The following is a 26671-nucleotide window of genomic DNA, read 5'->3' as shown; positions in this document are numbered from 1 at the left end:
TGCTTGCTGTACTTGAACATTAACTTCAGTGATTCATATATAAAAAAACAACAGGTCCCCCTGAGCACCAATGCCTTTCCAACCTCTCCCCTTTTAAAAATACACCAGCTTTGTGGGTTTTTTTAAAACTTCATTTTCCCATCTGTCATGATCTTGCCCATTCATTTAGCCTGTCTATCCCCAAATTCCTCACAACCCCTACACTGACGTAAAGTTTGAATCATCAACGAACTTGGCAATGGGTTCAGCACAGACATAGTGGGCCGAAGGGCCTGTTGCAGTGCTGTACTGTTCTATGTTATTACAAACTTGGATATATAACACTTGGTCCCCTCACCCAAATCATTGATGCAAATTGTGAATAGCTGCAGTCCTAGCATTGATTCCTGTTGCATCCCTCACCCCACCACTCATTTTCCTGGCAGTTCTTTTGATTGCATTAATCAATATCTAAACAACAGATGAAAAGATTTGAAGTTCAGCTCAATTTTATGCATGGATTGCTTCCCATGTTTGCAACCTTCTATCTTATATCCTCACCCACATTGCCAGATTCTTCTTTCCTCTCACTTTCAGCAGATCCTCACGTGTCAATACATTTCTGTACACTGCAGTTCTTTATCTGCCTTACCACTTGCCTCCCTTTAAAAACTTTCATTGTGCCTTCCCTAACCCAAATTAGCTTCCCGCTTCCGTCTAAATTTAGCAGCCATTGTGTTCTCTTTATTGCAAATAACTCATTCCCCTTGTATACAATGAGTAATGAATTAATGGAAATTATGTTGTTTCTTTTGAACAGCATGTCAACTATCAAGACTCTTGAAGTGCCTGTGCCAGGAACATTAACACGAAGCAAACAGCTTGAGATGATGGCACAAACTAAGTGTGTTACATTAGCAGACTATCAATCCAGGGACATTAGCTCAAGTCCCACCAGAGCAGATGTGGATTCTAAACTCAGATAATAAATAACCTAGAACTAAATTAAAAGAAGACAGCTTGTGTAATGGAGACAATGAAACCACTGGATTATTGCAAAAGCCCATCTGGTTCTTCAAGGGAAGAAATCTGCCCAGTTTCTGAGAGACTCCAGACTCACTGGCCTTGCAAGCCAGTTGCATCATAAGGGCTATGATAAAACAAAATAAAGGATAAACCATGACAATCACCTAAAGCTGCAAATTCAGAAACAGAATATATAGTGCTGCTTCTTCACGACCACCGGGTCCAAATCCTGAAACTCCCTATCCACCAGAATTGTGCAAGTACTTCCACAAGAACAGTAGCAGTTGAAGATGGCAGCTCACCATCAGCTTCTCAGGGGCAATTAAGGTAGATATTAAAAGTCTGAACTTCCCGGAACATCCACAATCCAAAAAATAAATAAATAAAACAAAGCTAATAATTATGGGCAAGCAACAAGGAAGCAGCTCACAACGAGAACTAAGCAACAAAGAAGTTGCTTTTAATTTCTGAAACTGCTTGTTTTTGAGTATTGGGTCAGCACACTTCTGCAGTTGTGCAGCAATCCTGGCGAGTATCAGTGCCACAGTATTCTGGAGATGCAGTTTGACCCTCTATGTTAGATAATAGAACTTCAGCCAATGAGCCCTCATTGTTAGATGAAGGCAAATGTTATACATCTTAAGACTAAGCCCTGATTACCAGGAGTGGCAAAATGCAGCTAAAGTTAGCCCACAGGGTTGTTTATTTTGGACATCAAGCCCAAAGTGAGAACTGAAAGAGAACTTCCCAAAGCAGAAATAATATTGACGGTTTTACATACACCAGCAATTGCCAACCAAATGCAAGGGAGAGACTGCATATTGACACCCGCCAGAGAACATCAAGTGGTCTTACAAGTCAAGGCCATTTAATTAAATGTGATGATTGTGTGGATCTTGTGCAGCTTATAATCCATCAATAAACAAACTAATGCAGATACACCAGAAATAAATAATGAACAATTATATATTGTGTTACCTGCATTCAGCAGTGTCAGGGATCATTACTGGCATCCATATCCCAAGGCTTGGTGTGAGGAATTAGCTGGGCTTTCAGTTATTAATTTAGTGAGAACATATGAGCAATTCTATGAAGACAGAATCAAGATACAACCTTCAGTTGCACTGTTTGCCTACACTTAGAAATAGTGCCTCTTAAATTGCAAAGTCACTCAAGAGATTGTAGGGGAAAATGCCCTACAAATTCACAAAATATATTGTAAATGGCATCAGCTTGAAAGTCATCCACTTGAAAGTCATCCATGTAATAAGCTCATATGCTGAACTACATGGAGGGTGGTGGCTGGTCAATTTAAACCTGTAAGATGGCCTAAGTTATTGAACTAATTACCCTTAAAGTAATGTTTAAACCTGGTGGGGAGACTCAAATCACAAGAGCCACTTGGAGGTGACAAACATTTCACAGCTCTGCATGGGGTTCTTTGTTCAGGTTCACGATTGGATAGGTTAAATTGGAGGGTTGAGGCGAGAGGAAGTGGAAAGCAAGATTAAGGTTACAAATTCAGCAGCCTGACGAGAAATGGATTCTTCTACAACTCAAAAGTCTTTCAGGGTACTTAATAGATGAGGAAATCCCTTTGATATGCACTGAGATTGGTCAAGTGAATGCAAGCCACTCATCTTTGACACTGGGCAACAATTTTAGGTTATAGCAGTCCAAAGACAACACAACAGCAAATGTAGCTTCTCTGTTAGATTCACTGCTTTTTTTAAAAAAATTTCATTTACAGGATGTAGGCAATGCTGGCAAGATGGTATTTATTGGTCATCTCTAATTGCTCTTCTGAGCCACATTCCTTGACTGCTGTTGTCACATGGGGAAAACACTTCCATAGCTCTCTCTTGGAGAGGGAGCTCCAGTAGTCAGACTAGCTACCATGAAGAAACAGCATTATAACAGCAAGGTACGATCACATGCAACTTGGAGGGAACTTGCATTCCCATGTGTTTATCATCCTTGGTGAGGTTACAGGTTTTGGTGGGGGGAGCGGGTTTTACAGACAAAGCTTTTGCATGTCACTTCATTGACTTTTGTAGATGCTACATACTTTAGTTGTGGGGCAGGAGTGAAGTGAGTAAATATTGAGAATGGTGAATTGCATGCAAACCAAATATACTTCATAGTTAAGGTACTTATTTTATTTTTCTGTAAGTAACCATTACAAGTAAGATATGAAAGAAATCTTTATCGATGACAGTCCTTGTATTGCTATTTTGTAATTGTGCACAAACCATAACAGGTAATGAGTGTGCTTGTCTGTATAAATATCTGAGATTTAGGGAGCCAACAAGCATTTCATTACTCATTCATAATCTAGAAATCAAAGATCCAAGTTATTCACTGGAGTACGTCATATGTCTCAAAACACCTGACATACTCCATCATCCAATCAGAAGACTAATGTTGCCACTGAGAGGGATATTCTTGATGTTCTAGGAATTTACCCCATGCCCCAGTGAAGGAAAATTATTCTTAGCTATTGATAAAAAATTCTGTAACATTGCTGCACTCACACAGAATCTAAAGTATTCAACAGAAAAACTCTAATCAAATCAACATCATTTAGGAATTTAACTAAGATCTCAATAATTGTAATTCCAAACGCTGATGGTTACTATAATTAATACGTATTACAAATTAGCATTGATTTAGCAATACACTTTGAATTGCCTGTGCAACCTCTGCTACACTTTTGTTAAATAACTCCACCCATTAATTATATGCTGTGCAAACTGGTGCATATCCATGATAATATCTATTCAAAACTATTGTGCTTGTATATCCAAATCAAAATTGTACAACCAGTAGTTCATACTGCATGACCTTGATGTTTCCATAACTCAAATACCTCTCAAATTCCATGCAATTACAAGGAGATTCAGTAATTCTTACTTGAGCAACTTTTACTCCTAAACTTGACAGAGGGATGCAAATTTCCCCAATGATGTGGTGAAGGACTTTGTCTGATTTCCTTGGAATATTTTTATTGGGAAAGTTAATCTGGTATGGTCATAATATTCACTGTTCAGGCTTGCGCATGAACAATGGCTGCTTAATATCAGCAATGTAACACTTGATAATCCTGACATGTTAATTTTCAAGAATCACTCACGATTTAATAATAAATGCATTCACAGCAGAATGGGGGAACTGTGGTGTTGGGTTTAAATTACTGAACCAGTAATCTAGAGATATTAGCTCAAATCCCACCAAAGCAATGGTGGATTCTAATTTCAGTTAACTGAGTAACCTGGAAATAAGTAAAAGAGTAAGGTTATGGAATGGTGACCATGAAATTATCAGATTGGAGGAAAACATTTGGTTCACCAATGTCCATCGGGGAAGAAATCTGCTAACTTGCCCCTATGTATGACAGCCTGTGGTTGACTCTCAATTAACCTCTGAAAACAACCTTTGAAAGAGTCACAGAACAAATACATAATATCCTTGGGTTGAATGGGGGGCTTCAAATGTCCATCACCATGGTGGGCTTTGCAGATTACACAAAGCTGGTGGCATCCTAAAGGACAGCCAGCCACACACTGGGTCTACAACTAGTGCTGAGCAAATCTGAGGAAGAGGTAAACCGATTTGATCTTGCCCTCAATTTACTTATTGCAGACACCTTCAGCCATGGCAGGAACACTCTGAGTAATCCCACAGTTTTTGTGGAGACTTGTCCAAACTGAGGACACCCTCCATAGTGTTGTGTGGCATTAGCACTGGAATAGAGCAGATCTAGCAGCTGATAACTGGACAACCATGAGTTCCTGTAGGATATCAGCCACAGAAATATACTCCACCACAATCAGTAATCTCATGGGCCTGCATTATCCTCGCTTCACAGTTAAGCTCGACGCAGAGGATCAACCTTGGTTCAATGAGTGCAGAAACTACATCAACTGGACCTACAAATGAAGTGCTAACCAGATGAAGTTGTGACCAGATGAAGTATGAGTGTTCAACAGCCTACAAAAACCAGAACTAAGCAGTCCCACAAACAGATCATACAGAAAGATCTGTAGTTTGCCACATCTAGTCAAAAATGGAGGGAAGAAACAGCTATTGGAAGGCAGCTGTAAGAACATACAAAGATGAGGCCCAACATACAAGTCCAACAAAATATCTGAAGCACTTGCCACATACTTCCATCATCACAGATGCCCACTGTCAGCAGAGTTGATTCACCACGTGATAAGCAAGAAATGACCGATAGCAATGGATACAGCAAAGGCTAATGAACCAAAAGCACCTCTGAAGACTCGCATCCCAGAAAAAGCCAAGCTGTCCCAGTATACCAGTGCCCCATTAACACTACACCACTGAACACCAATTCCTCTTTGTGCTTGCAAAGGAACCCGGCACAAACCCCTGCCACAGACTAGTGTTCCCACAGCAATGAAACAATCTTACACTGCCTCATGGAGTCAACCACTGAGGCAATGTGCAGGGGCTGCCTGTGAAGGCTAGTGTTGGATGACATGGGGTGAAGGGTGTGCCCGCTCACTGCTGAGATGCGGGATTCATCATAGAAAAATCTATGGCAATAGTGCAGCCAAACAGAGAGGGGGAGACTACAGCTTCCATCACATTCAACAGGAGGCGATGTGACAGACTGTTGGGTCTAGACAATCAAACACATGGAGCAGATGCTGCTGTTCCTCAGCAATGACCCACACTCACCATGTCAGCCAGAGTGTATCCTTGGCCCCCACATCTCAGCACCAAGCAGCCATAACACTTTCTCCAGTGCATCCAACACCAGCCCAAACTGACAGGCACTATATACTGCCTCAATGGCTTATTCCACACCAAGCCATGTGGCAATGAGATCACTTTAATTTCATTGCTGCCAGAGTGCCAACAGACAGTCGAGGCCCCCAACCAGCTTCCCAGTAATGTTGGTAATGCATCTCATTTATACAGTGCTACAATGACCACTTTTAGCACTGATTCCACTTAGTGACATGTGTCATGACAACAACCTTTCCCTCAATGTCAGCAAAATAAAGAGCTGGTCATTGACTTCAGGAATGCAGGGCAGCGCACATGCTCCTATCTACATCAATGCTACTGAGGTCGAGAGGGTTGAGAGATTCAAGCTCCTAGGAGTGAACATCACCAATAGTATGCCCTGGTCTAATCAGGTAGACACCATGGCCAAGAAAGCTCACCAGCACCTCTGATTCCTCAGGAGGCTAAAGAAATTTGGCATGCCCCCGTCGAGCCCCACCCATTTTTAATTTATACACCATAGAAAGCATTTTATCCAGATGCATCACCGCTTGGTATGGCAACTGCTCTGCCCAGAACCGGAAGAAACTGTGAAGAGTTGTGGACATAGCTCAGCACATTATGGAAACCAGCCTCCCCTCCAGGGTCTCTGTCTTTTCCTCTTGCTGCCTCGGTGAAGCAGCCAGCATAATCAAAGACCCCACCCACCCCAGATATTCTCTTTTCTTCCCTCTCCCAATGGGCAGAAGATACAAAAGCCTGAAAGCACGCACCACCAGGCTCAAGGACAACTATCCCACTGTTATAAGACTATTGAACGGTTACCTAGTATGACAAAAATGGACTCTTGACCTCTCAATCTACCTCGTTGTGACCTTGGACCTTATTGTCTACCTGCACTGCACTTTCTCTGTAGTTGTTACACTTTATTCTACATTCTGTTATTGGTTTACCTTGTACTACCCTGATGCACTGTGTAATGAATGGACCATATGAACCATATTGCAAGACAAGTTTTTCCACTGTACCTCAGTACATGTGACAATTATAAATCAATTCCAATTCCCGAGCTCCCAAATCCAATTCAGTTACTTACCACCTGCCAGTCTAACCTTAATCATGAAAGTCAGGGAACAATGTTATTGACACTTAAGTACCATAGCATGTTCGAGATCACCATGCCAAGTTTGGGATTTGCCAGGGCCACAACCTCCAAGCCTCATCACTGCCTTGATCTAAAGCTGAATTCCAGAGGTGAGGTGGCAAAGACTGCCCTTGATATCCAGGCAATCAAGGAACCCTGGTAAAACTGAAGTCAATGGCATCAAGGGGAAAATACTCAGATGCCTGTGATTGTTAAAGACCCAGTACCCTGCAGCAGGAGTTCCTCAGGTCTATGTTCCAGGCTCAACCATCTTCACCTGCTTCATCAATGATCTTCTTATGGTCAGAGTTAGGGCTATTCAGTAATGACTCCATTACGTTTAATTTCATTTGCAGCATCTAACAAAATGAAGAAGTCCACACCTAATATTCAGCATTCAGGCAGAGACTGAAATAGGAAGTCACATCACACAAATACTGGACAATGACCATCCTCAGCAAGACATTATTTTTTCTTTTTCAATCTTTTTTATTAGTTTTCAAATTAATACAGATTAATATATAACATCAATATTTGTACATGTAATACAAAGAGGTCAGGAGAACAATCATGGCATGGATAATCATAAAGAACAATAAAGTATTAAAAAAATCTGTAAATCCAACGATCTCTTAGTGAATAAATATAATATAAAAGAAAGGAAAGAAAAAGATTTATTATATAGATATAAAAGAAAGCAAAAAAAATCCCCAAAACAATAAGAAAAACAATAAGAATAAAAGCAATATCAAACCAAACTAAGCTAAACAAAAAAAATGGACTAAAATTTCTCAGTAGAAACAGAGCAATATTATGTCATTGACTCCATTCCTCGAAGTTGAAAGGTTATTACAAGGGGATCTATATCATGTGAAAATATTGAATAAATGGACTCCAAACTTCCTCAAATTTAAGCGAAGGATCAATAGTACCACTCCTAATTTTTTCCAAGTTTAAACATGATATAGTTTGAGAGAACCATTGAAAAGTAGTAGAGGGTATTGGATCCTTCCATTTAAGCAAAATAGATCGTTTGGCCATTAATGTAACAAAGGCAATCATACGGTTAGCGGAGGCAGATAGATGGCCAGACTCTATCCTTGGTAATCCAAAAATTGCAGTGATAGGATGAGGTTGTAAATCAGTCTTCAATACATTTGAAATAATGTTAAGAATATCTTTCCAATATTTTTCCAAAAGAGGACAGGACAGCAAGACATTCAATGGTATAAGCATCTCAGATCCCTACATCAGTATCTGGTTTGAGGAAGGCAAGGGTTGTTCAACACTGACTAAATCGTACCTGGAACATCCACAGAAATACTGTCTACAAAAGCAGGTCAGATACTGGACATCCTGCCAAATGACTCCCCAAGTCTTTCCACCATCCACAAGACACACATCAGGAGTGTTATGGAATAGACTTCACTTATATAATGAGTGCAGATTCAAGAACCTTGATGTCATCCAGGACAAACACAGCTCGACAAGGGTATGGAAAAGACAATATCAGCAGATACTCTCCCGTTCACAAGCCATCCTTAAGAGCAAATATATTGGTATCAGTCATTTATCATAGCTGGGTCAGTCCTGGAACTCCCTACCTAACACCTTGTAGGAGCACCCAAGACCTGCAGTGCTTCAAGAAGCTGGGTCACTATCACCTTTGTCAAGGTAATTACATACAAGCAATAAATACACAAGTCACCAGCAACACACAGCCCAAAAATATGGAGTAAGGAAATCCATCACCAAGTATCATCTTTCAATAGAACCATGTCACAGTAATGACAACTGTTGGTCAGAATAGCAACATATGTTCAAAACCTAGAATGGAGCACTTCCAAGGTCCTTTAGATAAAATTTATTAAAAAGAGCTTTTTGGCACATCCAATAATTTTAGGTTCAAAGCAGACTTTTCTATTAATGTTACCTTCACATTCCCACTGCCATCATACCCAAAGTTTGGTTCCCTGTAAAAATAACATACATTTAGATCTACCACTGAAGCTCTCTTCTGATCTAAAGGCACCTTAAAGAAGTCCAACTGTCAAATCTTAGTGACCTTTCATTGGTGTCTGGAAAAAACACTGAAGAGCAATGCTTGGTGGCAAAATGAGCTAGTAACAGTTACTGATGAGAAAGTGGTTTCCAAACCAAATGGTCAATGAGAAGTAAAAATATCAATACATCTCCTAACCTGAAGACCAGAGCTCCACAGTCATTAAACATGTTCAACACTAATTTTCATTCACAGGCTTGGTTTAACATTGTGCTAAAGACTGACTAAAGATATTATGCCTGATTCGCCACTTTTAATCTTTTCTGTTTTAGTGCTGTGAACCAGCCAGATATATCTTAAACAATTTTGAAGCAGTGCTACATCAATGGACAAGTGGTGTAAGCACACATTTCCAAAATTATTGGATTCCAAAATCAGCTTCCAAAGCACGTGCTGAATTCAGACACACAATCAGCCAGGTATATTGAAAGCCCATCTCGAGATTTTGATCCATGGGAACCTTCGTTCTAAGTAGCTAACAATTCTGCTAAATCGCCTATTTATTTCTATTCAGCAGCATTGATCCATTTTAATACAAAATATCATCCCTGCATCAAGGGGATCAGGTTGAAATGACAGCTGTGACTGAATTTAAAGAATAGTTAGTTAAAATAAGAGGCTACAACATGAGCTTTTAAAGGAGCTCTGTCGAAGAGATTCCCTTTTAAACAGTTCACTCAATGTATCAAGCAATCGAACAGCGCAACACAGACATGATTGAAATCTTGCAAAAGATACAAAAACCATCTTTTTCTTCGTAAATAGCAAAGTGCTTCCATTCATGAAGCAAGCACAACTGTAAGCAGTCTGGGTTACCAAACAGAAAACTAATTTCTCTTTTAAAGAGAGTTTTAGAATATTAAATCTGAAAAGATGCTTACCAGTGCGGGGGTCTAGTATGGACACATAAGGGAAATCTGAGAGTTGATAAAATTGAACATATCGCTGTCCTTCTTCACTGTCATGGTATACCTGGGAAGAAGAGGAAAACATGGCCTTCTTGTAGATTGCACTCTTGAAATATATGCAAAGATACTATTAATGAAAACAAATGGTAAATGAATATGTTGTCAAACTGAAAAGCACCCAGATAATAATCAAGCACGGAAAATTTGAGCACCTGCTGGCTTCCATTTCACCTCTTTGTGATGTGCTCACAGCAGCCTGTGTTAATGAAATCTCTCAAGGAGTTTCAGTGTAAAAGGACAACTTCACCTTGAAAATAACCATGTGTTTAAATATCAAAATTGGTGATTAAATTTTTCCACTTTCACTCCTTTGCCAAGAATGAAATGTGAAATTAAAATCCAGCTGAATGCTGATCTTTTGTTGATGAATGAGAATTGCAACATTCGTAGATTGCTTCAAGTGGAAGTATGAACCTTCATGGTGCACTTGAAATCTATCCTTTCAAAACAATTTGAAGCTTTGAGATACCTCTAAAAGAGAAGTTCTCTCAATTTAAAACTTGAACCTTGTCCTCAGTTCCCCTTTAAACAATACCACACACTTGGTATTTCGTTTCAAGAGTAAAAATACATGGAAAGTATTAAGCCATCGCAAATGCAAAGCTTTAAGAACTTGGTTTTCAGCAGGCATTTGCTTAAGCTCTAGACAAACTGGACAGTCTACACCTGGACAGGACTTGGATCAATGACCTTGGGGGATTGTTTGCTAGTGCTGTTGGGGAGGGTTTAATCTAATACAGCAGGGGGATGGGAATCCATGCAGAAAGACGAAGGGAAGCAATGCAGAGACCAAAGCAAAAGTTAGAAAAGAGAAAAGTAAGAGTGGAGTACAGAAAAGTCAAATGCAAAGGACACAAAGGTTACTAGATTCTACAAGGACAATGAGTGTAAGGGCACTTTATATGAATGTCAGTGGTATTCAAAACAAGGTCAGTGAACTTGTGGCACAAATCAGTGCAATGGGGTATGATTTAGTGGCCATTACAGAAACGTGCTTGCAGGGTTGAGATGATTCGGAATTAAATATCCAAGGGTATCAGGTAATATGGAAGGATAGGCAGGAAGTTAAGGGAGGTGGGGTAGTGCTCTTAATGAGATCAGGGCAACAGTGAGAGACGATATATGATCTAAGGATACGAATGTTGAGTCCATCTGGATAGAGATTAGGAATAGTAAAGGGGAAAAAAAAATCACTGGTGAGTGTTGTCTATAAGCCACCAAATAATAACATTACAGTGGCATAGACAGTAAACCAAGAAATATTTGATGCATGTAAAAATGGAACAGCAGTTGTCATGGGGGACTTTAACTTCCAACTTGATTCGCCTAATCTATGTGGTTGACACAATCTTGAGGAGGGCTTCAGAGAATGTATCAGTGATAGCTTTCTTGAACAGCATGCCAGTGAACCTACCAGGGAAAATGCTATCTTAGATCTGGTCCTGTGCAATGAGACAGGTAAAATTAATGATCTTGTAGTTAGGGGCCCTCTTGGAAAGAGTGATCACAGTACAATTGAATTTCTCATACAAATGGAGGGTCAATAGTTCAATCTAAAACCAGTGTATTATGCCTAAACAAGGGAGACTACAACAGGATGGAGGAGGAGCTGGCTAGCGTAGACTGGGAACACAGGCTAGATGGTGGGAGTTGAGGAACAGTGGAAAACTTTCAAAGACATTTTTCATGGTGCTCAACAAAAGTATATTCCAGTTAAAAGCAAGGACAGTAAGGGTGAGAAGAGCCAGTCTTGGATAACTAAGGAAATAAAAGAAGGCATCAAGCTAAAAGCTCATGCATACAATGTCACCAAGAGTAGTGGGAAACTGGAAGATTGCAAAAACTTTAAAAAGCAACAAAGAACCCGTAAGCAAGCAATAAGGAAAGGGAAGATAGAGTATGAAAGTAAACTAGCACAAAATATAAAAAAAGATAATAAAAGATTTTATAATTATATAAAACAGAAAAGGGTGGCTAAAGTGAACGTAGGTCCCTTGGAAGATGAGAAGGGGGAATTAATATTGGGTAATGCAGACATGGCCGAGGCCTTGAATGACTACTTTGTGTCTGTCTTCGCTGTGGAGGACATGTCTAACGTGCCAAAGAGATATGTTATGGATGTGATGGGAAGTGAGGACCTCAAGATAATCAATGTCACTAAAGAGGTAGTGATGAGCAATCTAGTGGGTCTAAAGGTTGACAAGTCCCCTGGTCCTGATGGGATGCATCCCAGGGTACTGAAATAAATGGCAGAAGTTATAGTAGAGGCATCTGTGATAATTTACTAAAATTCTCTGGACTCTGGGCAGGTCCCAGCAGATTGGAAGACAGCGAATGTCACACCCCTATTTGAAAAAGGATGTAGGCAAAAGGCAGGTAACTATAGGCCAGTTAGCTTAACGTCTGTAGTCAGGAAAATGCTTGAAGCTACCATTAAGGAAGAAATAGTGAGACATCTGGATAGGAATGGTTCCATCAGGCAGACACAGCATGGATTCAGGAAGGACAGGTCCTGTTTGAAAAACTTACTGGAGTTCTTTGAGGATATAGTGAGCACAGTGGATAGAGGGAAACAGGTGGATGTTGTGTACTTGGATTTCCAGAAGGTGTTCGATAAGGTGCCACATAAAAGACTAATGCATAAGATACGGATGCATGGAGTTGGGGGTTATGTATTAGTATGGATAGAGGATTGGATAACCAATAGAAGGCAGAGAGTTGGGATAAATGGGTGTTTCTCTTGTTGGCAATCAGTGGAGAGCAGAGTGAAGCAGGGGTTGGTGCTGAGCCCGCAACTGTTCATGATGTACATTAATGATTTGGAAGAGGGGACCGAGTATAGTGTATCTAAGTCTGCTGATGGCACTAAATTGAGTGGAAAAGCAAATTGTGGAGAGGATGCAGAGAGTCTGCAGAGAGATATATAGATAGGTTAAATGAGTGGGCAAGGATCTGACAGATGGAGTACAACGTTGGTAAATGTGAGGTCATCCACTTTGGAAGGAAAATAGCATTTCAGATTATGATTTAAATGGTGAAAGATTGCAGCATGCTGTTGTGCAGAGGGACTTGGGAATGCTTGTGTATGAATCGCAAAAGGTTGGTTTGCAGGTGCAACAGGTTATCAAGAAGGCAAATGGAATGTTGGTCTTCATTGCTGGAGCGATTGAACTTAAGAGCAGGAAGGTTATGCTGCAATGGTACAGGGTACCGGTGAGGCCGCACCTGGAGTACTGCGTGCAGTTCTGGTCTCCTTACTTGAGGAAAGATATACTGACTTTGCAGGCCACGCAGAGGGGGTTCACCAGGTTGATTCTGGAGATGTGGGGGTCAGCCTATGAGGAGGGATTGAGTCGCCTGGGACTATATTTGGGGGAATAGATTTAGGACGGAGATTAGAAGAAACTGTTTTACCCAGAGAGTAGTGAATCTGTGGAATTCTCTGCCCAGGGAAACAGTAGGGGCTACCTCATAAAATGTATTTAAGACACAGTTAGATAGATTTTTGCATAGTAGGGGAATTAAGGATTACGGGGAAAAGGCAGGTAGGTGGAGCTGAGTCCACGGCCAGATCAGCCATGATATTATTGAATGGCGGAGCAGACTCGACAGGCCAGATGGCCTACTCCTGCTCCTATTTCTTACGGACAATCATTTTAACAAAGACTTGAAGACCATTTAGCTAATTTATCATTGTTTCAATGAGCTATAAAGTACTTGGCAATAAAGTGCAGGTGGAAATGATCAATCAACCAACAAAAATGTCCAAGGAAGAATTCACAAAATCAACAGAAGGCAACACTCAACTCAGAAGATCCTTGGTGCGCAGTTAGAAAACTTTGGGTTCAAATTCCACTCCAGAGATCCAAGCACAGAAACATAGGCTGACGTTCCAGTATGGCAAAGGAAGCGCTGCATTGTTTGGAGATGCCAACTGCTCTCAAGTGAGCTTAATGGATCTCCTGAAGTTATTCTGAAGTGCACAGTTCTTATCCCTTGAATCCTCACTACTATTTATCACCCAATCATTAAAGTTGATAATCTGGTCATATGACATCAATGTTTGCAGGAAAAATTGGTTGCTTGCTTCCTACAGTGACTACACCACAAAGTATTTCATGGCTGTAAAGTGTTTGGGGGAATCCTGATGTTATGAATGACACAGTATGCTTGTTCTTTTGTTTATTTACTTGTAATAGAGAAGGAGGCCATTCAGCCTAACAAGTCCATAATAGTTCTCAGCGGAATCCCATTACCCTTCTTTTTTCCCTTGTATTATTCTTTCTTGCATGCATTCAAGGAATTCCCTTACATTGGCAGGTAATGAGTAGAAGATAACTCAAAGTAATTTAATTCAATTTCACAGAAAACTGGATTTTAATGTAAGATTCTGTACATTAAATGTGACAAAAGGCTGTCAATTGTTTATAGCTTGTCAAAAATGGAAAAGCTATGAAAATTTGGGCAGATTACTAACTGCACTTAAAATAAATTGAAGTTAAAAATGCATGACTAATTATGTATCAAAATACATCTCAAAAGTATCTTAATGTTAAGGAAACATATTGAATTTCAAAGTGGTGTGTTCTGAAGTGCCGTTATGCCTCAAAAAGGTCCTACAAAGTTGATTTTCAGATTTAATTATCCAAGGGATCCTGCTTGGAACTGTTCTTAATCAGATGCTCTTTCAACTCTTCTTCTGAAGATGTAACTTTATAGTAACATTTACTTTTAAATTTAGGATTCATAACTGATTTTGCATGTAAAGACTTAGCCGGGTGAGCTGCATATAGAAGAACTGGGCAATGAGGAGCACAAGTGAAGAAACAGAGCATGCCTAATTTTCTAACTGTAACAGATGGAAGGTAAGCTTTCACAACCTACTCTAGTTCTGCATGCAGGCAAGTGTAATATCAGCAAAATCTGCCATGGCAGTAACAGCAATAGAAAACAAAAATTAACTGTGCATTCATTTCACTGGAACAAATTTTGAAGTACCATGATAGAACAGTTATTTTCATTTCAATAGAATGTACTGTATGTATTCACTGAAGCTTGTAATACCTTCACTCCCCCACCCCTTAGCCCCACTTCCCTGTACCTGCCAAAAGATGAAGTGTTCTCGAATGATGGTTTTCACTGCCTCATTGCTCCAAACATCACGGTTCAAGCACTGACAGGCAAAGTCTTGTACGTTCTGAATATTTACCATCAACCACTTGTTCTGCAGCTGTCCTGACTCTTTCGCCTGTCCAAAGAGGAAAGGGAGAATATATTGGAATGTTGTAATTTCATAATAAATATTAAGCACCGTCATAAATTGCATTGGAACTCACGCTCAAACAAATGCAATCTATAGAATTATTACACAAGCTGGTAAAGAAACAGACACCCACAGAATCTCCAGTACATCTGCCTCTGGTACCTTTCAATGATCACTGATCCATACCCACTAAGAGAAAAAAACCAGCCCAGAATTGTTGTGATATCCTGATAGGGGAACAACAGAGGCTGTACTGTCACAATCCCTCTAAGCTGAGACAGACCAATGAGCAAAAGTGTGAGCACACACACTAGGGAAAAAAAACCCACATGCACGAGAGCATGCCACTAAATATTTTGTAAAGCTTACACAAATTAGTTAAATACTGTGCAATAGTCAATGATACATTCAATGCAAATTTGGCAAAAAGTACTCCTAAACTATTCTAGCAACCACTTGAACTTCTTCCCTTTTGGTTGTGCACATTCCAACATTGTAAATGTAATCCAAATATTATTGGGTCAAGTGTCTTCTAATTGCTGCTTCCTTCCATAAACAACTACCAAATGAGGTTTATTCATGGACAAACTAGACTCCTACAAACATGACATATAAATGATCCTCTGAAATAACCTGGACTTCTGATAATTTTATGTGGAAACCAGAAAATATCAATTAATTTGGATAAGTATTTAACTTCAGTTCATTGGAAATACAAGCAAACCTGTGGGAGGCAATCTCGTTGACCCAAGTGTTTATAAAGCTCTAATTAGAACAAACCTTAGACAAAAGAACCCAATAAACAAGTGCCAGCTTTGGCTGTAGCTATAACTGTATTGCTACACAAAGTCTTGCTGCTGCCAAGGCACTACTCTTCATTGCTCACCCTTTGGCAATTGCCAACACTGTTCAGTAAAATAAAGCTACCCTTACCCACAAGGTATGTCACTTGTTCTGGCTTTTGCCCTCTTCCTTTCCTGTCCTGAAGGGTCTCAACGCAAAACACCCACTGTTTATTTCTCTCCATAGATGCTGCCTGTATTTGTGTATGTCACTTGGAACCTGCTCCTCAATGGATTTGCACAGTAAATCGCAGAGATAAAATAAAACTAACGTTTTCTTTGAATGCCATATCGTCCCACTGAAATGTCTCTTCATGTTCTGCAGAGGAGTGAGTAACTGTTGGAATTTGCACAAGGACAGAACACCCTTAAGTTCCTTTGTCCAGACTTCTCTCATGTACCGACTTACAAAATGGTGCCTTCCTTAAATTACTTAATCAGGTTAACATTACATGTTAGCTGACATTTAGAATCCAAAACCAGGACCCTTATTGTAACTTTATTTGATGATGTGTTGTATCATTTTCATGCAGTGGAGTCTTTATCCTTTTGCAGAAAACAAATCTGCAGTTTCTAGTCACATGGTCAGCATCTGCTTTGGAAAATCTCGACATCAGGGAATATCCACCCTCAATGTGTTTTCTTCCCTTTTTGCTAACAAGTAAATGCGCACAAAATGACTGCATGCTTTCAATGGATAATTTATTTATCCATTTTAGTACTCAAGCATGCATTGCAAATTATACCCTGTATATTAATAATTTTATCAATCTAGCAAGAATTACATTGGTCCTATACCTTGTGTTTTTCTTTTAAAAAAAGAGAAACTGGAGGGACCGAAGTACAGGATGCAAAGCAATTGTGGTTTGAAACTAGTGGATAGCATTAAAGAAATGGAGATAGGGCATTAACAAATCTGGGTTACGGAAGACTGGATGGAAAAAAAACTGTGCGATGCAAGGATGTACAAAAGGTCTGAGTCTGTAAAACAATGTTTTCTCCTTCAAATCAATGTAAGAGGATGTAGCAAGGAGAAAACAGAAGAAAAAAGGAAACAAGTTGAGAGGATGACCTATATAATAAATACTAATGCTTTCAGATTGTTGGGACACCCAAAAGCATCTTGGAAGGAATCTTTGATATGGACAATGCAATAGCATTCAAGATGATACAGACAAAAAACAAAGAAGAAATTAAACAGAGTAAAATCTTGATTCATCTACGAGGTTGGATTGGAGATTGGAGATGGTGTTTTCCTTTAAGCAAAGGAGGTTGAGTGGAAATGTGATAAGACATGTACAAGGTCATGACTGGTTTAAATAGAAGGAAGGCATACCTACTTGTGGATGGTTCAAGCCAGGAGACATAGATTTAAAACGCATAACAATCTCCTTTCAGTCACATAATGGCACAAAAGAACCTGTTGCAACATCCAGCAAATAGAAAGGAGACTGTACCAAATGTAATTTTTAAAAAATTACATGCAGTCCCCCACTTTCAACATCAAATTAGGAGAAAACACTGAAACCACTAAACATACAAAATAATTTTAACACCCCAACTTTTCATGTTACCTCTAACATCCAAATGGCTCCCCTTCAGCATTACGAGCAGAGCAATTCATTTCTGGAGACAGTCTGTCTAGTCTGTCATCTCCCCTCTTCTAGTAGGTATCACTACACACCTTTATATGCAATCATTTCTTCCAGTACCAGACACCTTGTCTGTTTCCTTCATAAGACTTTAGCTTCCTTCCAAATTAATTGTACAGGCCATTGTTCCACCTTTTGAAGAAGTTTCTCTGAATTTCCAATGGTGTTTGTGTACCTCATTTGAACCTAGCTCTGAAATTTTGTACATTGCAAGATTATCTAGTCTCATCTCAAAGGTAACAAAAAAAATCCATCAAGTCTTGAGTTTTCTTTTGTCGTCAGGACTCTGAAGATACATAAATGGTAGTTGTCATGCCATCACAAGTCTAATTCCTCTAAATCCACAAATACTGGTACATTTTTGTTACCAGACATTTCATTCCCTTTGTAGATTTTAGCATTTTTGAATCGATTCCAATCTCAAATTATGACCCAACGTATTCTCATCTGTGGATTACAATGTAGAAGTTCCACTCTAGAGGCTTGAATGCGAATTTGAAGCTGACATTCCAGTGCAGCTGCTGAAGGATTGCTCAGCTGTCTCTTGGATGAGGAACTGAATTGAAACCCATCTCAGGGAGAAGCATAAGGTCCTTCTACACTAGTTGAAGAACATCCAGTTTCAGCAAAATTCTGCAAACTTGAGTAACCAGTTGGGACCACACTTAAGAGGTAAGCAGCAAATAGTTTCTCAAGGGTGTTTCAGAGATTGGGGACATGGCTGAATGATTTTGGGAGAAAAAGTGTGTAGATAATGACTAGGTCTTATCAACATGCAAATACAATTCCATCCATACAGTTGTTCCAAGTTCCAGCTAGATGTCATTGAACCAAATGAAATGCACACTAGTTTGTAACTAATATTGGGTAATGAAATAGATTTCTTAATAATCTCATAGTTAGGGAATCTCTGATGAAAAATTACTAAAGTATGATGGAATTCTACATTTGATTCAAGAGCCACACCATCAAGTCAGAAACTAGGTGTGAACATAAGTAAAGCCAACTATGCAGGCTTGAGTAAGGTAGATCAAGAAACTGGATGAGGTTCGCCAGTACACTGGTACCCTGCTTAGCACTACCCCACAGACAGCCGATTTATTAGAGCACTCACAGATACTTAGAACGTTATATTTTAAAAAAAGACATCTGTGTGTTCTGCACTGAGAACGAGGCACAAACTCATGCTTCCTGCTGCTGTACTCTGCCATGCTGGGAACCTGATGCAATTCCCTGCCTTCTGCTATGCCCTCCCAGCAATGAGTCGCCCCATGGCTTGGCATGGAAAGGCTGTCGACACTGGGCCATTCAGTCGAGATGTGGGCCTCAGGGCTACATCCCGGCATGCACAGATAGTGCAAGCCATTGCTGGGGCTTGGCAGCACATGGTCCATGTGTTGACAGACAGGCCATTGAGTTTGTTATCATAGAGAAATCTCTGGGCTGAGGAAATCTGTGTAGCTAAACAAGGGGTAGACAGCAGCTTCCATCATGTCCAACAGCAGGTAATATGAAAGGCCGGAGGATCCAGGTGGCCTATCAACACACGGAGCAACCACTTCCAGTCCCCAGTTATGACCTCTGCTCACCGTGCTGGCTGAGGTGCAGCCCCGAGCCACGCATATAACCACTAAGCAGCCACACTACTGGCATCAGCCCATCCAACATTGGTCCTCACAGGCAGCCTCCCCACACAACCATTTATTTGCACCAGGTTCCCAGTTCAGCAGTTCTATCAGTAATGCATCTCACTATATATATACGTAAATGCTATATATAAAGCTGTATGGACCCCTTTTAGCACCAATTCCTTTAGTATTCTCTTCCTGGTGATGCATCCTGAGCGATACCAAGATTGTGATGCAGTTAAACAATGGCATACAAATACTTCATAATGAAATGTGTAGTCATTGAAAATTATAGTTCAATGACTGCATAATGAAATTTGCAGTCATTGAACTAATTTTCAACAACTACACATTTCATTATGCAGTCATTGAACTATAATTTTCAATTAAATATAGTTAATGTAATTGACAATATGTGAAAGAATTAAATTAAAATTGAAAACTGCAAATTTGATGGATTTGATTAAAAGAAGGAATAGATTCAAATTCAGAAGCCAGAATATGCAAAGGAATTTACCCATTAAACCACTTTATGGAGTTCAATGCATATTTAGAATAATGTGGACAATAAAAACTGTGGACAGACGAGGCATTGGAATCAAGAGAGACAAAACACATAGTATTTTTCAAATTTTAACATCCGATTCTATATGTTCCTATACATTGCCACAATTGTTACCAAAATCAACTGCTTTTACTTATGTCCCTGAAATGTAGGAAAATAATTACACACAGACTATATTGACTACAAAAATTAAAACGTTCCATTATGCAGTATTCCATCACTCAAATACAACAATGTTAGTACCATCTTATCCCTGTTAAAAAGCAGAAAGGTTTCATATTTTAGACATTTGTTGAGGCCACATAAATCACCCCCAGCCAGAAATGGACAATTTCTTCAAAGCAATAGGAATAAGTTACCAACATATACTTTTGCATTTAAAACAGTGCATAATGGAGGCCCCCCAAGAGTCAAAAATTCAAGACTACTACACCCAATTTAAGCAAACATTTAGCATTTGGATGATTAGTTTTGTGACTACATTGGAAAAGAAAACTCTACAAACGAAAATAATTGTCCTGAGTTTGCAATCAGATAAGAAGCAGCATTCTGAAGAAAGATGCCATAAATTTACTGATCATCATGGCAAGGATATGATCTTTCCCAATGTTGGCTCCAGATAGACATCAAATCTAGCAGGATCTCAAACATCCGTCAACTGCGCTATCAATCAGCTTGAAGCTTTCCTCCCCCCCCCCCCCCCCCCCAACACAAAGAGAACAAGCCAAACAAAAAGCATAATTTTTAAATCATTTTAAGTATTTTACTGAGTGCAAAAGATATTGGAATATGTACAAAATGAAGGCAGATGCTTAAAAAATAAAAAAAATTAAAGTGAAGTTTCGAAATATTTAGGGGAATTTCAAGCAACATATACATCCTTTTACAAACAGCAATTTTGGTTTATATACAGCTTATGCAACATTTTTAGTAAGTTTTTTTTAAATATATGGTTAAAAATAGTTCATAAATACTTGAAATGCTCACTAAACTACTTACTTTGGCAGATTCCAATGGAGACGATTCAAAACCACATTCTGGGAGAAGGAGGAATTAACTGACAGCAACTTTGACTTCTACATGTCGTGTACTCAAGAAATTGCTGACAGGTTTCTTCCTTTATAGAATGAGCATTGATAGCCACATCATAATTTGCCACTACAAAGTTTGGGCCAATATTATGTCTGCAACTCTCTAATAACACTATTCCATTCTTGCTCATGATTACAATTTCATGCTAACCCTCACCGTTTCAAAGCTGCCTTTGTGCATTAGGTCTATAGGTGGCCTGAAGAGGTCTGCCAGAGTGGTCAGCTTCTTGTCCACCGGACCACCATTCCGCAGCTCTTGCTCCTGTCTGACTGTAAACATATCACCACACAGCGTTAGTACACACATTAATGGACTGTCTTTTGACATCCAGAATGGTTACCTTGATGTCATAAAGCTGTAACAAAAAGAGATTTTGTTTTGCCACAAAGGGTTCAATATTACAGTTCGACATAGTCACACCCTTTTGTTTCTAAAAGCTGTGAACACTTTTTCCATGAGGTATAATTTTCCAGAATTTTACTAAACTTTGGAGTTAAGCCCATTAAAGAATCACTTCTAGTTTCTTCTTGCCATTTCATCATAACAAGTTACTTTATAGTTAAATTTTTTTTAAAAATTAGGGTGTGCAAAGAGGTCAATGACTTAAAACCAGATCATTACTCCAGTACTTTGCAGTGAGAATATAGAATACACATGCGTATTAGCTTTACACATTAGCTAATTTCTTATCCCATTAAACTAAGCCACCACTTTCTGTCGGCTTATCAGGAAATGCCTCTCTTTCTGCATTGAAATACAAACCATTAATTCAACTTTCCTGCTGTCAGATCATACAACAGAAGGCCTTCCTTGTTACTGATGAGTCAATTTCAGAAAATAGCAATTGAAGAAGAAAACCCCCAATCTATATTTAACTAGGCAGAGTTATGGACAGAAGGGTAAATGGCTGTAGGAAAATGGGAACGTTGAAGCACAATACAGTGCAGGGAATGAAGGGGAAAAGAAGATTGTAAGGGTGTTCCTGCAGATGTTTAGATTAGAGGCCATTTACTTACTTGGCTAATTTCTGTATGGTAAACTATGGCCTGGATTTTGATCTCGCAGATTGCTGTATACCGCCTTTACACTTGCGTACTAAGTTCAGTAGGTACACTGCAGCTTGCAAAATGGGGGAAGCAGCCTGTCGCCATCTATAGGCAATCTGGCTCCTGTGCAAACCAAGCAATACCAATTCTGCAACCAGACTGAAGAATCCTCATTGAGACACGAGCAGAAATTCATCAATGCTCACATGCTATATAGCAGAGTCCGTGTGTTAAACTTATTTGATGAAATTCTGTTCATTTAAATTTAATGAAGCAAATTCTGGAAGTAGAATTTAACACATACACTTGGAGCATGTGACCAAGGCTAATTATCAACCCCAGTGGGACTAGCACAGCCAGTGCTTTAGAATATTTAGATCAATATAGAAAAACTTGAATGTTCTAACTTTTTCTGGCGCATTTAGTGAGGACCTATTGGATAAATACAAAACCACACCACTGCATGTATTTGAATCTTTTGACATTGGACCAGTGACTCCAACAGCAACAACTTGATGTCAGTGTTCAATTACACACATACAAATGGTATCTAGTTTAATTTTTAAACAGCAGAAAGGGCCAATAAATTCTACCTTATCCCTATTATAGAATTCAGGCATTTCAGCAATTGTGAAGTCAAATCCAAATCACAAATCACAGCTTGATTCTGCTAAAAATTTGGAAGAGCAATTTTCTGTTCAAAAAAAGAATCTAGCAGCATGTCTCAGTGTAAAGAGAAATGACTGCAGGACTCGTGAACAATGAGAATGAGCTTACAGATAGCAAGAACAGGCAAGCCCAGAGATATCAAAGCTCAGCTAGAAGGTCTACCATGATTTTACCATGATATGGTTAATAAATTTGCAGTGCTAAAAGAGACAAGAGTTAATCTTCTAAGGCCGATTACAGCAAGTGAAAGCAAGTTTGCCTTCTCATCTGGTCACCAAATTTCAGGTTCAAAATGGCAATAAAGAAAACACAGGAACATTTGGCAGTACTCCCAGATTCAAACACAGCAAATCTGTGCACTAACATGATGTAGAGGCTGGATGTTAATTCAGAGGCAGGGAGCCAGAGGAGGTTTCTTATCAAGCTGTTTTTGTCTCCATTTCCTAGATTCAGCAGGTAGCAATTATTACTTGCCAGGCTGGTGGGTCTTAGACATCAAGCTAGAATTTAGGATTGGAAGAGCAGAGTTTTGTTTGGGAATTGGTAGGAAGGAAGAAAAGCTGGGGCAGATGGAAGGTTGGAAAACCAGGGTGTTGGTGGTGGGAAAGAGAAGGATGTCACATCCCTGGTTGTTGGGCAAAACTGTTGGATCCAGATTAGCTATGTAGAAAGGCATACAGGCTCGCTTTTGCAATTTGGTTCCCCAAGCCTCCAAACTCAGCTGCCCAAGTTTTAGTGTGCAATAGTAGGTAATACGAGGATGAAACCTCATTATAACATTGCCAAACTGTCTTCTTGAATTGGAATCCAATTGGGTGGGCTGTGATCTATCTGCAAATTAATATCCCACCTAAGCCAAATCCACCAGATTTAGGGGTTATTTACCAGTGAATTTATCAGTTATTTATCTCTTGCTGATCCGTAGTATTGACACATTGCAAGATCATAGAGCTAGTGGACAGAATGGGAAGAATCATCTGGATTTTGTTCAAGGTTATATTACTTTAATACAGGTCCCATCCATGGCAATCAGGTCAAAAGGTCCAGGCATCTGTGTCACATTAGAGATTATTTTCACTGATTGGTTTAGCCATCAAATTTCCTGTACAAGCAGTCCAGTCTGGTGCTGAGACCAGCATTTCCCTTAGTTGGTGGATAAATGTCAAACTAACAAATCAAGTACTATCATGAAAAATTAAATAGAAGTCTGAATCCAAACTACACACAGTGGTCTGGTCAGCAACTCATCAACCAAATCTCAAGTGATAAAAATGCTAGGGAGATCACAATCTCTGCATGAATTTAGGAACAATTGTTTGGGGCACTGGACAATAGATTTTGACCCCATAAACTAAGATTATGCAGAAGCATTTGGAGCAACAGCACACCAGAGTAAAGGACCTGTGTGGCCTCCGGACTGTACTGAACAGCCAATTTAAAGAAAAAGTTCCAAATTAAGGACACTACACAAAATGCACAGCACGCAATGTTTCAGCTTTAAATATGCTTGCCTTTAAGTTAATTGACTCAAAAAACAAATAGTAATGAGCAATAGGCATTTAAATTTCTGAAGTGCATCTTTTAAAGTTTACCTGAGATCATCACACATTTCTCCCTTGCAAACTCCCAGACATCAATAATGCATGGAAGAGCTAAAGATACTTCCCACTTTTACAGTTCTCCAAACTCAAAAATAAGATACACTGAACTCACTCGTTTCAGTCTGAAAGTCTCTGAACCCATCAAATATGGAGCGCGCAGGCCTCCGCCGTTTGGGAGCTGTGAAAAGCATAAATATGATCAAAATAGATTAAAAACCAGTTCGCAAATAGCAAATCAATTTTAATAAAATTATGGAGTTTAAAGCTATTGCAGTAAATTGGGTCAACTTTGCCTTCGTAATGTGCATAACTTACTATGAACAACACATGCTTAAATTAACATGGAAGTTACTTCTAACAGAAGCACAAGGGGAGTGGGTGCATAGGGCAAGGAGGAGGAAGGAAGCAGGTGGAGGAGGATACCAAGGATAAGGGCAGGGGCATGGGTGGTAGGTTTGGCATCCAACAAGTGGCGAGGGCTAGGAGAAAGAATGGTGGATATCCCTTGGCTGCTTGAGATTGGGATTTAGGCATCTAGGAGTTAATAAATCATGAGATAAATACAAATTTTATCTAATACAAGAGAATGCATGTAATGCTTTTGGACAAGTTCCAATGTGGCCAAATATCAGGATTCAGCAGGACTTAGGACAGAGACATATACCCTGTCCTGCATCATCAAACCTTCCTCAATCCCTCAAAAAACCAGGAAGCCTGCAACACATGACTACAACTATTAAACATATAAACAATTTTAACAAAAGTGTTCATTTGAGACACCATACCACCAAATAATGGTTCAGGTTCCACCAGGATTTCTTGCTTTTGTGGAATTGGAGCTCGTACTTCATCCCTGAAATTATACAAAGTGAATGGACCTTAGCCTGAGAATGAAATTGCATTGTCATCTCTCAAGACACAAGCTTAAGTGCTCAGTACTGGTATACTTAGCTAAAGATTGCAACTGTAATGCTATTAAATAGTTACTGACCATCAAAATGTGCTAGCTGTTGTACTGTATGGGTTTCTAGACCAGATCTTAGAAGCATATATAGCATCAATAGTAGATGCAGAGTGAATTGTGCAGCATCAAGTTCTATTATACTGCAGTTCTGTTTTTTTTGACACAGCACAGCAATGATATTTTGATATCTGCCTGATCTCATTTTAAGCACTAGAAGGAACAAATTTTCCTGCAATACTGCCTTGATCAGCAATTTTCCACCTGACCAGGAATGATGGAGTGCTAGTTTGGGGGAATTAAGTGGAGCAAGTGGCACATGGTCCATTGGGGAAGATTTCTGGCAGATCCTAATGTAAATTCCACTGAAAAGGGGTTGAAGTGGATTCAAATGTGAAGTTTAAATTTAAAGAGAAAAGTTATGACTGTAAAGGAGGTGACAGCAAGCATAAAAGTATGGAAAAAATATTGATAAAAATAAAGATGTTTTATCACACTTCATGAAGCATTCATAATAAGATGGATTACAGGCCCATGATAAAAGGATTCAATCAAACAGCCTCGAGAAAAATGATTACTACAACAAAATACGGCATGTTGGAAATCTGAAAACAAAAATTGCTGGAAATACACACGTCAAGCAGCAACTTTGAAAGAGGAACAGAGTTAATAGTTCAGAATCATGGTGACCAGTGATGGGAACAAAGCATTTTAGTGTATATCCTGTCCCTTCTAAACAGGTAAAACAGAAAGCTGGGTGCCAGCACCAGCGACAAAGGCATATAAGTAAACACAAATTATCTGGGCTTGGACAATACAGTAGAACGTGTGTTTTCAACAAATGAGGATCCACAGTATAAAACAAACACTGGTAGATGTCATTCATGGAACTCCCAACTGCATCTCCATTCAAAGTAGAGAAACATTCAAATAAATCATGGTCTATTACATAGTTACCACAATTATCAGGGCACCGAGTGCGCATGATCGTGAAGTTTCTTATCCCAAATATTTTTAACTATAACCACATCCTACTCCTCCTCCGCCCACGAGGTCGACGTGTATGTGGTCGAACCTCCTACGGGTAGGCTCGAACTGCTGTGGTGGGACCTTGGTGTGTCGCTGGATTTTTGACGTCTGGCAGTGCAGACAAGTCCTGGCCCACTCACTGACCTGTTTGCGCAGGCCATGCCAGACAAACTTGCTGGCGACCAGTCGGACAGTAGATCTGATGGACGGGTGCGCCAACCCATGTACCAAGTCAAAAACGCGTCTCCGCCAGGCTGCAGGGACTATAGGGTGGGGCTGACCAGTCGCAACGTCGCAAAGTAGGGTCCGCTGACCTGGACCAACCAAGAAATCTCGGAGCTGCAGACCCGAGACTGCGGTTCTGTAGCTGGGCAGTTCGTCATCGGCTT

The 26671-nt window shown here is 39.7% G+C and overlaps 1 protein-coding gene across 1 annotated transcript in view; it reads right to left on the bottom strand.

Moving 5' to 3' along the window:
- ubxn7 (UBX domain protein 7) overlaps nucleotides 1-26671 on the bottom strand; it is a 64362-nt gene that overhangs the window by 22764 nt on the left and 14927 nt on the right. Inside the window, exons 3-7 of the mRNA XM_052017945.1 lie at nucleotides 25078-25145; nucleotides 24405-24470; nucleotides 21133-21245; nucleotides 15036-15182; nucleotides 9848-9938 (exon numbers count right to left, since the gene is read on the bottom strand). Coding sequence (XP_051873905.1) covers nucleotides 9848-9938; nucleotides 15036-15182; nucleotides 21133-21245; nucleotides 24405-24470; nucleotides 25078-25145 — 485 coding nt within the window. The remainder of the gene's footprint in view (nucleotides 1-9847; nucleotides 9939-15035; nucleotides 15183-21132; nucleotides 21246-24404; nucleotides 24471-25077; nucleotides 25146-26671) is intronic.

Source organism: Pristis pectinata, chromosome 6 (genome assembly GCF_009764475.1).
Source record: "Pristis pectinata isolate sPriPec2 chromosome 6, sPriPec2.1.pri, whole genome shotgun sequence".
NCBI classification, from domain to species: domain Eukaryota; kingdom Metazoa; phylum Chordata; class Chondrichthyes; order Rhinopristiformes; family Pristidae; genus Pristis; species Pristis pectinata.
This window is presented reverse-complemented; position numbering and strand designations above follow the sequence as displayed.